Source organism: Macaca nemestrina, chromosome 20 (assembly GCF_043159975.1).
Source record: "Macaca nemestrina isolate mMacNem1 chromosome 20, mMacNem.hap1, whole genome shotgun sequence".
Classification (NCBI taxonomy): Eukaryota; Metazoa; Chordata; class Mammalia; order Primates; family Cercopithecidae; genus Macaca; species Macaca nemestrina.
This window is the reverse complement of record NC_092144.1, coordinates 291,140-306,061: the sequence shown is the minus strand read 5'-3', so window position 1 is coordinate 306,061 and position 14,922 is coordinate 291,140. Positions and strand designations below refer to the sequence as shown.

Genomic DNA, 14,922 nt, shown 5'->3' with positions numbered 1-14,922 from the left:
GTTCGGTGTTGTGGTGTGCGTGGCGGGTTCCGAGTCGGTGTGTGCTGAGTGGGGACCCGGCTGCTGCTGTCGCTATTGGGCTCAGCAGACGCTGCGGGGGAAGTGGCTCCTGTGGTACTTGGTTTTCTCCTCACAGAGGTGGGTTTCCCTGCGGTGAAGGTGTTGGTGCTGTGACAGGCAGCCTGGCAGGAGGAAAGGTGCTCGTGGGGTTGTGCCCCGAGGTCCCCTTCCACTTGAGGAGTAGGAAGTGGGTTTGGGACCCTGCTTCCCGCTGCGCTCCCTTGCTAGGTTCTTGGCCTCGGGGACCGGGAGAAGCTGAGTACAGGCCTGAAACCTGGACCCCTTCCACAGCCTCCGCGGCACTTGTGGTGGTATGCGGGACATGGCCCTTGGAACTCCAAGCCCTACCCTGGCATGCCCGCCCACTGGGGCGTCTCGGGCACCTGCTGTGTGCTAGGCTCCGTGGTGGGGTGGGCGGTAGCAAGGGCTGTGGGGTAGAGTGGACACGGTACGCGGATGATGAGAAGCGTCAGGGAGGCAGTGAGAGCACAGCTGAGACCTGCAAGGAGGGGACTGGCTGTGGGTGTTGGGGCTCAGGGAGCTGCCTCTACCCAGAGCCACAGTGGCCAGTGAGGGCAGAGCAGGGGACCGAGGCCCAGGGAAGCCGTGTGTATGGTTCGCATCAGGTGTGCGGGTCTGCCGGGCTGTGCGGCCCTTCTCAGTCCTGGCTGGGCCTGGGGTCCCAGAGGGAATGGAGGGTCTTTGCATCTCCCTCCTCTTGCTTCCCTGCTGCTTCCTGGTCAAGGGATGCTTCTTTATTGCAACTCTGGCAGTTATTGTGCATACTAAGAGGAGTTTCACAAAATCATAGGGGGAGAGGCGGACTAGGGATTCATTTTTTTTTTCTCCTCCTGATTTTATACGGAGGCTTCTACTACCCCTTAGTGTGGAGGAAGAGTGCAGATGCTCTACAGTTCTCTGTCCAGGAAGAGAAGAGCTGCTGGGAAGCCACAGAGCTGATCATTGCAATAGCTCTGACATTTTAAAGTGGGAAAATGCTGATGTCTATAATAATCAGAGTAAAACTTCAGTAGCTTCAACATAAAGATTCTGAGATGATCTTAGAGCCATTTCGTCCCTAGATCCTTCTACAGTGTGGAGTGTGACATCTCTACCAGCCTCTGGTCAGTGGCCGCCTGGGGGTAACTGAATGCTTGAAGTGTAAATGAGAACTTCTAATTTTATTTAATTTTAGTCAAATTTAAATAGCTCTATGGGCCGGGCACCGTGGCTCATGCGTGTGTTCCCAGCAGTTTGGGAGGTCGAGGAGGGTGGATCATGTGAAGTCAGGTGTTCAAGACCAGCCTGACCAACAAGGTGAAATCCCATCTGTACTTAAATATATAAAAAATTAGTTGGGCGTGGTGACAGGCGCCTGTAATCCCAGCTACTCGGGAGGCCGAGGCAGAAGAATCACTTGAACTCGAGAGGCAGAGGTTGCAGCAAGCCGAGATCGAGCCACTGCACTCCAGCCTGGGTGACAGAGGGAGACTCTGTCTTAAGAAAAAAAAAAGATTTTAAAAAACCCTACATGCCCCTAGTTGCCTCTGTAGGAGACGGCCTGGTTCCAGAAGGTAGACTTTGTGTTGAGGACTCTGCAGCGTCAGGCTGGAGACAGTCTCCCTTCCTAGCAGCGTGGGCCGCTGGGTCCTCTACCAGAAGGGATGGTGGCGTCTCTGGGAGGTATTTGTGGACTCAGATCTGTGTGGATTAGTGACTTGTGTTACTCACAGATACTTAATTTTATGGGTAAATGAATACCTGGACTGGCTGCAACTTCAGGGCGAGATTCGGGAGTAGGGAGTGAAAAGTGACGACGGAACCCTGGGCTTGTCCTGCCATCCCCAGGAACCGGTCGGGGTGCCTTCTCGTCTGAAGTCCCAGCACGTGGTCAGGGTACCCCTCCCCTCTGAACCCCCCCGGAAGTGATCGGGGCACCAATCCCCTCTGAAGCCCCAGCACCTGGTCGGGGCACCCCTCCCTTCTGAATCCCCCAGCACATGGTCGGGGCGCCCCTCCCTTCTGAATCCCCCAGCACATGGTCGGGGCGCCCCTCCCTTCTAAAGCCCCCAGACCTTCCTGGACTGCGGTACTGCTTCTCCAAATTCTGCCCTTGGCTGTTTTCTAGGAATCACCTGTACCCGAACAGGCTGCGTGTGTCACTTCTTGTCGGATCTGGGGTGACGGTGAAGCTCATTTATCTTGTCTTCCTCCTCACGTGCCATATCTCACCTGTTGTCTGTCTGAGTTTGTGTGAGTGCGTGTTGTGCGTTCTCAGGCTGTGCTTGGTGCTTAGGTGACAAGAACGTCTTAGAGCAAGGGACTGCCTGCTCCAAAGGACGCTGTGAATGAATGGAGACACGGTTTACTTGTGGGGTTTAAATTTCCTTGGTGTTGGAGGCAATTAGGGGGAAACAAGGTCTAAAAAAGCCCCTGGGGATGAGGAAGGCAATAATGAAAGAAATTACTCCATACACACTTAGCAGTTGGTTTAATTTGTAGGTGAATTTTGCATTTTGAGAACTACTAAAGCTATTGTTTGTAGGGATTCCTTGATGAGCTTCTTGTTTTCTGTCAAGTAGAAAGTAAAGTGGATCGGTTTTGCCTTTAATTCTGACTGACTAGAATCTACTTCCTTTTTCCCCCCATTCACGTTAGGGTGGGGATTGGACTAGAAGAGCTGTAGGATCTCTTTATTTCTGATCTTAAATGAATTTTTTCTTTAATTAGTTTTTTTGTTTGTTTTGTTTTGTTTTGTTTTCGGTGAGCTATTACTTTTTCCTTCAATGCACTGTTCTTTGGTTTGGAAAACGGGCTCTATTTGTACCGTGCTTTAAATGTACACAATGGTTCTAAATTGCTACTTTTCGTTAAAGTTAGATACAACATCTTAATTGAAATGTCATCCATAATTGAGGCACAGTCTGAGGCCTGGAGACCCCTCTTGTCACTTCCTTCCAGCCGTGTCTCCTTCTCTGGCCACGTTGCCCCTGGCCACATCTCCTCCCCCCACCACGCCGTGTCATCCCCCCACCACGTCACCTCTGGTCACATCAACTCCCTCCCGGCCACATCACCTCTGGCCTCACTGCCTGCCTCCCTCTCTCCCTGGTAGCCTCTGTGACTCCTGCTGTCTACCCTCCCGTGGGTCTGTTCAAGGCTCCTTCCCCGTTTTCCACTCCTGAGTGGGTCTCAGGGCCTGGATGTTTCACAGGATGCAAGTTTCTTCCCTTCCAGCCGCGGGTCTCTGAGCGACAAGTCCAGAGAGGGCACTAAGCTCTCCTTACCCACCTCGAGGTCCCGAGCCCTGACCGCCGACCACCAGGGCTTTTCTGCAGGGTGTGGGGCAGACTCATGCGTGAATTGGACTAAAAAGGTGCTTCTAGGAATCCTTGTTTTAAGTGCACTGGAGCAGAGATGGGGAGAGGGGACCACCGGGTTTGCTCAGAATTGGGCCCTGCTCACAGCCAATGAGGCAACATAAGCACCTCCTAAATGAAGCATTCCACACACTGATTTTACACATGACGGTTGTGATGGCTGGAAAAGGCTTCACACAACGAGTGAGTTTGAGCTGCATTTGAAGGAAGAACAGGTCCCTGTAGGTGGAAATGAAAGATAAGGGTGACCCAAGCCATCAGCAGCAGCGGGGGTGGGGTGGTACAGACTCCCCATGGATGGTGGGCATGGCTGAAATGCAGGAGAGGGCAGGGGTGCGAAGGAACAGCAGGGCGGCAGTAAAATTCCCCTGCAGAGAGGGGACGTGACTGAGATATTACCACATGTATACAACTGAGAGATGATCTGAGGATGATTTCTGGGAGCCTATGGGAAGAGCACGTGGTCATCATCAGTTCCCGGGATCTCTTTTTATGAAGTGAAAACAGTCATGCCTCTGCCTATCTTGTGAGCTGTTAAGATCAAATCAGATAATCTTCAGCAAGCCTTGTAAATGCTAAAGCTTATGACAGACTGTTCCAGCCCTCTTGTCTCCACCCTCCTTTCCTATTCGGTAACGTGAACCCTGCTGGGTACCTCACTATCTGCCTGGCTTTCTCCTCCATAATGTGAGCCTTGAGTACTTGCTGGGTACCTCGCTGTGCACCTTCCTTCCTCAGTAACGTGAGCCCTGAGTATTTGCTGGATACCTCGCTGCCTGCCATACAGCTGGCTGTAGAATTGTCAAACGCACTTGACTGGCACATAAACAGAAGTGCTCGCCAGGCCTTGGAAGGGCTTTCTGACATGTGAGTGCCTTCTGTTCCCTGTTAGGCTGGAGCTGCAGGAGCCCTCCTAGACCAGACAGAGGACCAAGGCTGGGGCCTCGGGGTGGGGGCTGGGGGATCTCCCTGGGTGTATTGTGTGGGTGAGAGCAAACTTCAGTCCCGCTGTGGCATTGGGATTCAGGGTTCCTTCTGGAATGTTCTGAGTGAGAAACAGGAAGTGTGCACAGGTGCGTCTTCTGCGGATTTTATGGTTATCTCTTGGGAGAGCACTGGTGCCTCTGAACTATGAACCTGCAGAACCACTTCTTCCACTAACGGCCGCCTTTATATAAAGAATGACTTACAAAAGATGCCACTTCAGATGGAGGTATTTGCAGGTGTGGCCTGAAAAATGAACAAAATGACTTTCATCTCAAGGAAAGTACCTTACATTATTCCCAATGATAGACATTTGAGCTTTCCAGCGAATATTAAAATATAAAAATCTTGTGTCTACCACTTTCTCATGTGATTAATGATATTGATGCGGTTTGGTTTGGTTTGGTTTGGTTTGGTTTTTTACATATAACGAAATGTGGAAGCTGCTCATAACTCTGAATTAGTGTTATCTAACCAATGTGTGATTACAAAATCGTGTGCTGGTAAAAGCCATTCAAGTGCAAGACGGACCAGTTGACTTAGAAGGAATTGGGGCAGAAAGGTCCAACGAGCAGAGCACAGACTGTGTTGCAGACAGCCTGTACGGAAGTGCCACTTGTTACATTTGGCAGCAGAGAATAACTAAAGTGATCTGAAAACACAGTGAAAATACCGCTTCCTAATTGTATATCAGTATGGGGTTGGACTTTCTTCATAAACTTCAGTCACGGTTCTGCAGCCCACTGAACGCAGATGCAGGCATGAGAACCCTGCTGTCTGAGGTGCAGAGATGTTAGGTGTTTTCACAGCACCACAAACTGTTGCCACGCTGCTGCTTATTTTGGAAAATGATTTCTTCTTTAAGACTGTGTTAAGATGTAATGACTTTATCCTTGTAAAATAAACTAAATTGTTACTTTTTTTTTTTTTTTTTTTGAGACGGAGTCTTGCTCTGCCACGCAGGCCGGAGTGCGGTGGTGTGACCTCAGCTCACTTCAACCTCTGCCTCCTGAGTTCAAACGATTCTCCTGCCTCAGCCTCCCTAGTAGCTGGTACTACAGGTGTTCGGCACCATGCCAGGCTAATTTTTGTATTTTTTAGTAGAGACGGGGTTTCACCATGTTGGCCAGGCCGGTCTCGAACTCCTGACCTCAAGTGATCCACCTGCCTCTGCCTCCCAAAGTGCTGGGATTACAGGCATGAGCAGCCACCACTCCCGGCTTGATGAGAAAGCTTTTTTGGGCTCTTTAATAAAGTGCAAAGGGTTCCTGAGACCCAAAAGTTTGAAAACCACTGGCTTAAACTGACAAAATTGTCCACGATTCTTCAGTGTATCTTCTAATCTGTTGATGGAGAAAGGACAGTAAGGGATGCTTTACTTTTTGCCTTTCACAACTCAGTGGTGCCGGGACAACTTGGGTATCCACATGGAAAAGGATGGACTGGACCCTTCCTCACCGTACAAGCAAAGCTCAACATGAATCCAACGTAAGGAGCTGACTGAGACCCATTCTGTCAGTCTGCTGGGTACCATAACGGACACCACAGACCGTGCGACTTAGACAATAGCATCTTATTTCCTTTTTCCTGGAGACTGGAAGCCTGGGATCAAGGTGGGGGCAAGGTTGGATTCTCTGGGTCCTCACCCCATGCTGTGTAGATGGCGTCTTCTCTGTGTCTTCACAGGTTTCTCTTATTGCATGGAGCACTAAGGACTGTGTCTAAATTATCTTAAAAGAACACCAGTCATACTGGATCAGGCCCTACTCTTAAGATCTTATGGGACCTAAATTACCAAGCTAAGGCCCTGTATCTAAATACAGTGACATTTTAAGTTTCTGGGGTTGTGACTTTAACATGGAATCTTGGGGGGCAGGGAATGGGACAGTTCAGCCCATGACACCTTCAGGGGAGAATCCTCGAGAAACTGTTAGGTTGGATTAGGCAATGTTTCCTTGGCTGAGACGTCTAAAGCTATAACAAGCAACTGAAGGGAAAAAGACGGTATCAAAATTAAAAATGTTCATTTCAGAGGATACTATTAAAGTAAAAAGACAACCCACAGAACAGGATACATTATCACGATAAGGACCTGATATCAAGAATATATTTTAAAGCTCTTAATAAAAATCCAATTTAAAAATGGAAAAAGGATTTGAATAGACATTCTCCAGAGAAAGACATATAAATGCCTTAAAAAGCACGTGAGATGTTTAGCAGAATTCGTCATCTTAGAAATGGAAATCAAAACCACTGAGATACCACTTCACAACCACTGGATGGGTAAAATCCCAGTATTGGACAGTGACTTGGTGGTGAATTTGGGAAAACTGAAATCTTGATATATTGCTAGTGGGAAGGGAAGTAAAATGGTACAGTTGATTTGGAAAAGTCTGGCAGTTCCTCAGAAAAGTTATGCATGAAATCACCATACGACCCAGGAATTTCACTCCTAGGCATATGCCCAAGAAAATTGAAAACATTTTTACAAAAAAAAAAAAAATCTTATGCAAGAATCTTCATAGCAGCATTATTTGTAGTAGTAGAAACAGTCCAGGTGTCTGTCAAGAGGTCACTCACTGTGAGATTCCACTCACCTTGGACGTGAAAGATGTCAGCACCGAAGGTCACGCCAAAGGTCATGCACTGTACGATTCTTCTCACAACAGATGTCCAGAATGGGCAAATCCAGAGAAACGGAAGTCAGCTGGCGATTGCCAGGTGCTGGCGGAAGGAAGGAGCAGGTGCTGACTCTTAATGGGTTCAAGGTTTCTTTGGCCCATGGTGAAAAAGTCCCAGAATTACATACTAGTGGTTGATGTGCAGCTTTGAGAATGTGCTAAAAAGACTGAATTGTATCCTTTAATATTGGGGCTTTTATGGTTTGTAAATTCCTTTCAATTTAAAAAGGAACTCAAGAACTTCTTTGGTGTTGATATTTAGATGGTGAAAGAGACAGTATCCAAAACATGTTACTATGTAACTCACGTCGACAGAGTTAAACTTCATATTCTGAGGATCTTAAAGGAAGTGTGTGAGCCTAGGAGACACAACGATCCTACACTAGATGTTACACCCCATCTTACTGATTTCTATCTCACATAACCATATTCAGGGAAAACCGACATGTAAACGTGAGCTACATGCTATGCAGAGGCACACTCCTCTTACCCGGATGATCTTTAGTGGCACAGTAACAGATGAGGTCATAGCAACGTTAGTTTAGTTAAATTTCTATGGCAACAGAAATTTGGCACATCTGATGAGTTAGATCTCTCTGCACAGCTCCTAATGGGGTTGCCCATTTCTGTCTGGTGTCTGTGTATATTCTTGCTGTGGAAATAAGTGATAGCACCTGCACAAACACTTGCCCGGAAACGTGCACGAAGCTGGTGAAGGCAGAGGACAGGCAACAGGGAAGCATGGCTCAGCCCTGGCAAAGAAGACCGTTATTCCGAACGCAGAAGATTCAGGAACACAGTCGTTGGGAAGACTGGTGATGTCCGTGGATCTCACTGCTGTTGTGTTGTATCTGTGCAGCGAGTTACCGGAGCTGTCAGAACCGCACGTGTTGGTATTGGTATCATCACTCAATGCTTCTGACTTTTCCTGGTGCTGAGGATGACTGCATGTGGCGGAAGCAAAGTACTGACCTAGCACAGATAATCAGATCCCAGTTCTTTTTTATGAAGGGGGGGCAGGATTAGAACCATCCCCCCACACTCCCCAATCCTATAAGAACTGGGATCTGATGATCTGTGCTGTTGAGAGAGGCAGGGTTAGAACGCCCCACTCCCCAATCCCATTGTTGAAAATAATAGTTGGCTTGGGAGGGTTTTTTCTCCTAAGGTTGAAGCTGTGCATTTCTGGAGCCTGGGCTGTCAGCCATGGTGACTGGGGAATGCTGGGGCTGCGGTCGTCCGGCCGCTGGTGGGTCCTGCCTCTTTGACACCGTTCATTTCTGAAGCTTGCTTTCCCCGGTGTTGGAAGTAGCAGCACTGGAAGAATGGCCGCCTTCCTACAGTGAAGCTCTGGCAGAAGAGGAGAAGACACGGAGCGTCTGTTCAAGGACGTGACGTTCTGGGCACCGCACCATGCGTTCTGCTTCTCAGCGGTGCCTCTTGGTTGATGTTACCATCACCTGGCATTTCCCAGGAGGTAACTCGCAGATGTCACACTGATGGAAAGCCGCAGCAGCGCGGTTCGAGTCCAGGGCCAGCTGGAGCACATCAGCAAGGTCAGGCTGGATACATGTGCTTGCTGACAGGAAAATGACAGGAAATATGTCATTTCAGGGAAATGACAGGAAATGTGCTTGCTGACAGGAAAATGACAGGAAGACGACAGGAAAGAGGCCCATGAGGAGAGGAACCAGTGGATTCAAGGCGGGGAACTGAAGGAGCGGGTCATCACAGGGTGGGAGGCTCAGGAGCCAGCAGGCAAGTGGGATGTGGCCTCAGGGTGCTGCTGGGTTGGTGAGGGGCCTTCTGTGACTTTTCTAAGAGTGCAGTCAATTGTAGGGGTGGGTGCCGGCTCCCGGCTCCCGCACATAAGAGCCAAGCGTCTTGCAGGAGACCAACGTGTGCACTGGGAGTTCCTAGTTGCGTGTCCCAGCATGCGGCCCAGAGGCCCCTGACAAAGCTCAGTGCACCAGGGACACAGTGGACTTTTGGTTCCTGACCCAACGAGGAAGTGAGGGAGTGAGTAAGGGCCGAGACACAGATGCAAGGATGCACAGGATGGGGTGCAGTCAGGTGGAGAGTCATGCTGTGGGGTCCGGGAGAGATGGGTTCGAGAATAAATGGGACCGGGTTGCAGTCAAGTGGAGAGTCATGCTGCTGGGGTCTGGGAAATGTGTTGTGTTTGCTTCTATGTGAACAGCGGGACCTGAGCATGTCTGTGCTTTGACGTTTAATCTGTACACTATCCTTGGCAGGGTGTGTATCTCTGTGGCAGAGGACACCCCGGCCACAGTGGATGTCAGTGGCGGTGGCTGGACTCACGGTCCGTGAATGTTGCATGATCGAACGCGTTTGGTACATTCTCAACTCCTGCCCAGGTGCCTCCCGAGTATCCGGTGCTGTGGCTCCCCACACCCTTCCCATCTGTGTGTCGCATGACCACCATCTTCCTACCATGTGTTTGTGCTACCACGGCTGCCATGTCTAACGGGCGCTTTGCTTTCCAGCTACTTTCCTATAACCAAACCCTTGAACGACTTTGCCTGCGTTTCAGAGATGATTAGGGTATTAGTCTTTCAAGATTGCTCTGAGGATTTCCAAAAGCAAATGCAACTTACAGGGTGCAAGATATTGGAAATGACAGTAATTATAGATGAGTTTTCTCAGTGTGTTGATTGCGGTAAAATTACATAGCACTCTATTTTTAAGTGTATGGTTTGGAGGCATTAAGTGTGTTCACACTGTGGTGCCACGATCACCGCCATCCATCTCCAGAACTTCCTGGTCTCCCCACGCTTGAAACTCGGTCTACCCAACACCAGCTCTCCTCCCGCCCCAGCTCTGGGAAGCACTACAGGTTGCTTACAAAATAGGCTTTTTCAGTAAGAGAAGGGGAAGGAAAAGAGCTCTAAAGACTGTCTTGAGATTTGAGGAAGTGTTTTAGGTTTTGTTGTCTGGTTCCCGGTGTAAAGGAACTATTGAAGACGTGGGAAGGCGAAGGTCTGTGATCTCAGGAAGTGCTGGGCTGGGCAGCTTTCCCGCTGTGACGGGGGCACTTGCCCTCAAACCCGCCTGAGATAATCGCGTGAGGATGGTGCTGCATTGTGACAGCTCTGAACTTGGTCTCCTTGAACGTTGCCAAGTACATAAGCTTTGGCGGTTACCGTCTAATGTCTGCGGGAGACCTAGAATTTGAACATTGTTGACTTTAGAACACTCTCATTTTTATAACACTCTACCTGTTCTCAACAATAGGAAATATGCTGTGTCCTTTTTTTTAATGCCTTAATATTCTGTGTTGTGGTGGCAGTAGTTGCAGCGGACGCTACTTCTGGTTCATGGTCATCGCCAAACACAAGCTTCTGGAAACCATGTGAAAAATGAAGGGGAAAGTGCTTTTCTGCAAAGGGCTTTTTTGAACATCCTGTTTTTTTCTGGAATATCTGTTGTGGTGTAAAACATTTTCATATTTAGGGGTTTGTAACGTGTTTTATACTGGTTAGCTTTGAAACCCCATGTTTTTGCATGTCATGGGGCTGCTTTATCCTATTCTGTGATATAGCTGGTTTGCAAAACTATTGGTTATTTCACTTTAAAAACCAAAGCAGCTTACAGATTGAATGTGATTCCTGTAAGAATTTAATTGTAAAATTGATTTGTGTTCAATAAGCTTACTGGAATGGCTAGATCCGTGGACAAAAAGATAAGAACATGTCAAGTCTCTGGGCCAGGAAGGACTTCCAAATACAAGTGATACACGGTAATTTCTTAACAAACAATTAGATTTAGTATATAACTGGTTTAAAACCTCTATATTTTCTATTATAGCCATTCCACAGTGCCCATGGGGGTGGGCTGCAGGACTGCCTATGGAATCCAAGGTCTGTGGGCACTCAGGTCCCTGCAATAAAATGGCATCGTGTTTGCATATGACATATGCACATCCTCCTGCAGACAGTCATGTCAGGGTTGCTCGTAACAGCTATACCATGCACATGCCATGCGAGTAGTTGTTTAATGAATAATAAAGTCTGAATGCTTAGTACAAACACATTAAAAAAAAATCTTGATCTATGGTTGGTTGAATCCACAGGCCTGGAACCCCGGGAGAGAGTACAAACTCTAGAAGCAAAACGAACAAAGCACTTGAGGTCAGCAGTGACGGGTGTGGGATCACACTGAATCTCATGTGTTTTGCTGTCTGTGTCACTGTGTCCCGTGTAAACGGGAATCATTTGTAGCTTAAGGTAAAATAGGTAACAGGAAACACTACAGAATGGGCACGAAGGCGCGCCCCTCATTACCCCGTGTTACAGCCAAGCATCTGCCTCCTGGGGAAGGATCTGTTCTGTGGGGAGACTAGATGTTGATGATTTCCGGATGTGTGAAGGGAAACTCCCTCCGAGAAGCGTGGCTTTGGCCGGAGCACATCAGATGAGAGTTAGCGCGGCATGGAGTTTCCACAGTGCCCCTCAGGCCTGCTGCTTCTCTCCTCTCCCCACCCCTGGCCCTGACTCTTACCAAGGGAGGCAAGTTCAGCTCCAGCTGAGCCCCGCACAGGGCTGTGGGTCTCTAGGGCAGGTGCCACCTTCGTCTGAACAGGCTGTGTCAGAGGAGGGTCTGGCTGTACTTGAGCTGTGAGAGATGCTCTCAGAGATCCAGCATCCTGAAAACCCAGGTGCTGAAGGTTCCTCCTCTTCCACCATCCTGCGGGGAAGGGGGTCTTATCCTGCTTCCCCTCAACCCGAGCTGACTTCTTGTCTGTTCTGTACACCTAGGTTTTCAGAGCAGTTATTGTTAATCATCTAGCAGACAAACAACCATAAGGTGATAGCCTGGGAGGGTAGACGGCGCTGGAAGGTAGTTTTCTGAATAACAGCGTTCAGTTTCCTGTTTTGCCGTCATTTGACCCAAGGCCCCAAGATAATTGAAATATTGTCAGCCAAACACCGATTTTTTATCTGAGTTTTTTTTTTTCTTTTTAAGTTATGGGTGCAAACTTATAACCAGGGACCTGACAAAAGAGAAGGATTTATTTGCAAAGTGAATGTCGGGGATGGTTGGCATTTGCCAACTCTGACTAGCAGGGACCCAGGCTGCTTCCGTTCTGCCGCCCGACTCCTGACCCTCCAGCTGCTGCCCCGTTCCCACCAGCAGGAAGAGGAGCGGGAAGGTGCCTTTTCCCCTTTAAGGGGATGAGGTGAGAGTTGCACCTGCCAGTTTGCTAGTCCCTGGGGTGATTCTCCAGCATGGGTGGGAGTTGGGTTTGGAGGCCTGAGCCCCGTGAAGCTGGGGTTGCTGTTCCCTGAGCAGCAGGAAACTGGACTCTGGGAAGTGGGGTCAGAGGGTAGCATCCGCAGGAGGGGCCTCTCGTCCCGTTTGACATCTTCACTGCAAAAGGGGGTGTGGGCTTCATGGTCCATTGACAAATAGAACGTTATTTTTGTGTTGTTTTTTAAGCACATCGAATCCTAATTCCTTTGGCCTTTACTAAAGTGGCATTTTGTAATTCCACATGATTTCATTGATATACTCGCAGGAAAGAATGCTTCCTGTAAACCAGAAGGATCTCTGAGACGGTTCTCGGCCCATAGAGAGTTCATTTTCCCAAGGTGAAAGACACAGCCTCAGGCGGGGTTGAGGACACACTGCAACAGCCTCAGGAAGTCCTGGACATGTGTCCAAGGTGTTTGGGACACAACTTGGTCTTACACATTTTAGGGAGACGTGAGACATCAATATATATGAGATGTACGTTGGTTCGGTCCAGGAAGGGAGGCACGGCTCCAAGCGGGGATGGGTTTCCAGGTCACAGGTAGATCAGACAAATGTGTTTCTGGTGTACCTTTCCAGAGGAAGCAGCCAGATCCGCATTTATCTCCGTGTGCAGATGGGGACTTTGAATTCTCTCCTCTGTCCATGAGGAATTTCCTTGTGGATCGGTTGTGAGGGAGGTACGTGGCTTTTTTTCCTCCTCCCCCCAGTAGCTGTCTCTGTTCGGAAGAGCATGGGAGGCAGGTTTGCTCTAAGCTCTTCCTCACTTTGACGTCCCTTTATCGTAGTGATTTTGGGGTCCTGAGATGTAGTTTCAACTTCATGTTTCTGAACACACTGGCACTGGAAACAGTATTGTAGGAGGCATCTAACTTACTTAGAAGAAGAATCTATTTGGAAGGACTTGAGCACATTCCTCCTTGAGAGAACCAAGCCTTTGTTTAGTTTGCTTTGCCCCGAGGCTGTTACGCTGCCCCAGGCTGTGCGGCCTTAGAAAGCTGTGCCCCTCTGAGCTACTGCCTGTGGAATCTGGTGACTTTGAAGTTAATCCAGCAGCTACATGTTTTGGAAAGCAGATTGCCTCTTAAAGTGTTGGTGATTATGATTCTAGCACTAGAATTTCAGTGTGTATTTTCCACCTTCTTACTTTGTCTCCTCATACACTGAGATACTGCTGCATTTGCCCTGAGGCTTCACGGAGGGAGGGTCAGTTCTGACCCTTTCTTAGATATTGACCTTGAACGGACAGAATCGAGATTCAGAAAAACTCTCGAGCTGTGAGAGTGTGCTGATATCTATGTAAGTGGGGTTCATGTGTCAAACTCAGGTTTAAGAAAAACCAATTCTAGGCTGGGCATAGTGACTCACACCTGTCATCCCAGCACCTTGGGAGACTGAGGTGGGCAGTTCACTTTTGAGCCCAGGAATTCGAGACCAGCCTGGGGAACATAGCAAGACCCTGACTCTACAAAAAATTAAATAGGAGTGGTGATGTATACCTGTGGGCCCAGCTACTCGGAAGCTGAGGCTGGAGGTTCACCCAAGCCTGGCAGGTTGAGGCTGCAGTGAACCATGATAGCACCACTGTACTTATGGTGCACTGTGCCTGAGTGACAGAAGAACAACCACCCCCCCACACACAAAGTATCAATTCATGCAGTGGCCAGTTCTGCTGGGACCACCTGTTAAGGCTACTCTGGGCCTCACGGTGTGAGAAGGGTCTGTCCAGCGGTGAGAAGGAGTGGCTTGAAGGCCTAAAAGCCAGTTGCTGTGGTTCAGCATGACTGCGGGTGTGGAGTTGGGGGAACGGCTCTCCATGGCATGAGTGGGTAAACGGATGGGCTTCCAGAACGAGCCCCTGTGACTTTGCCTGGTTTGCATCCGTCCAATACAAATCCACAGGCTCTTACTCTAGCAGCTTCTGCCGGGGCTGATGGACTGGCCTGGGGACAGAGGGTGCCCTCAGAGCCTCAGGGTGCTGTCTGGTTTAGGAAGAGCACTTAGTCACCTAGATCTAGGATTTATGACACTACAAGGGGACTTGTCACACTCGGAGCAGCAGCCATCTGCATTCTAGACTTGGTTCTAGGTGAAGTATTTTGGAGCCTGTTGGTACCCTGTGTTCTGTTTATGTGTAAAACAAGTTAGAGTTATAACTAGTTAAAACCTATTTTTAAAATTTTGCCACAGAATATGGCAATTGTGGTGGAGCCTGGCCAGAGACCCCCACACTTGGACGCTGCCGTGTGCTGGGGCTGCAGGCGTTGACTGCATCGGCTGTCCCTCCCGGCGTGTCTGTGTTCTTGACACGGGCGCCCATCGAGGCTCGGCCTGTGAGAATCGTGCCACCGTTTGTCTCCGTGTTCCTCTGAGGTTCTGCAGACTTCACGGTCCCATGGCAGAGCGTACGGTATCTGCTTGCATCCTGATTTCCCCAAACCCCAGGACAGGCCAAGAGTTCGTTACACACAACTGCAGAGGGCCCCGTGGTGTGGATTTGCGGTGACACAGCCTTTCCCCAGCTCGGCCTTCGTCTCCAGAGT

General features: G+C 49.1%; 1 protein-coding gene and 2 long non-coding RNA genes across 22 annotated transcripts in view; 2 read left to right on the top strand and 1 right to left on the bottom strand.

Annotated features, from left to right (window-relative positions):
- Nucleotides 1–14,922, top strand: part of LOC139360512 (uncharacterized) — a 123,783-nt gene that overhangs the window by 41,038 nt on the left and 67,823 nt on the right. The gene's annotated exons all lie outside the window — the stretch shown is intronic.
- LOC139360508 (uncharacterized) overlaps nt 1–14,922 on the top strand; it is a 59,322-nt gene that overhangs the window by 8,011 nt on the left and 36,389 nt on the right. The gene's annotated exons all lie outside the window — the stretch shown is intronic.
- Nucleotides 8,145–14,922, bottom strand: part of LOC139360507 (disco-interacting protein 2 homolog C-like) — a 242,982-nt gene continuing 236,204 nt past the window's right edge. For all 19 annotated transcript variants that reach the window (XM_071087920.1, XM_071087915.1, XM_071087909.1 and 16 more), the window contains one exon: nt 8,145–8,684. In XM_071087920.1, the coding sequence (XP_070944021.1) occupies nt 8,533–8,684 (152 nt within the window). In that variant the 3' untranslated portion in view covers nt 8,145–8,532. The remainder of the gene's footprint in view (nt 8,685–14,922) is intronic.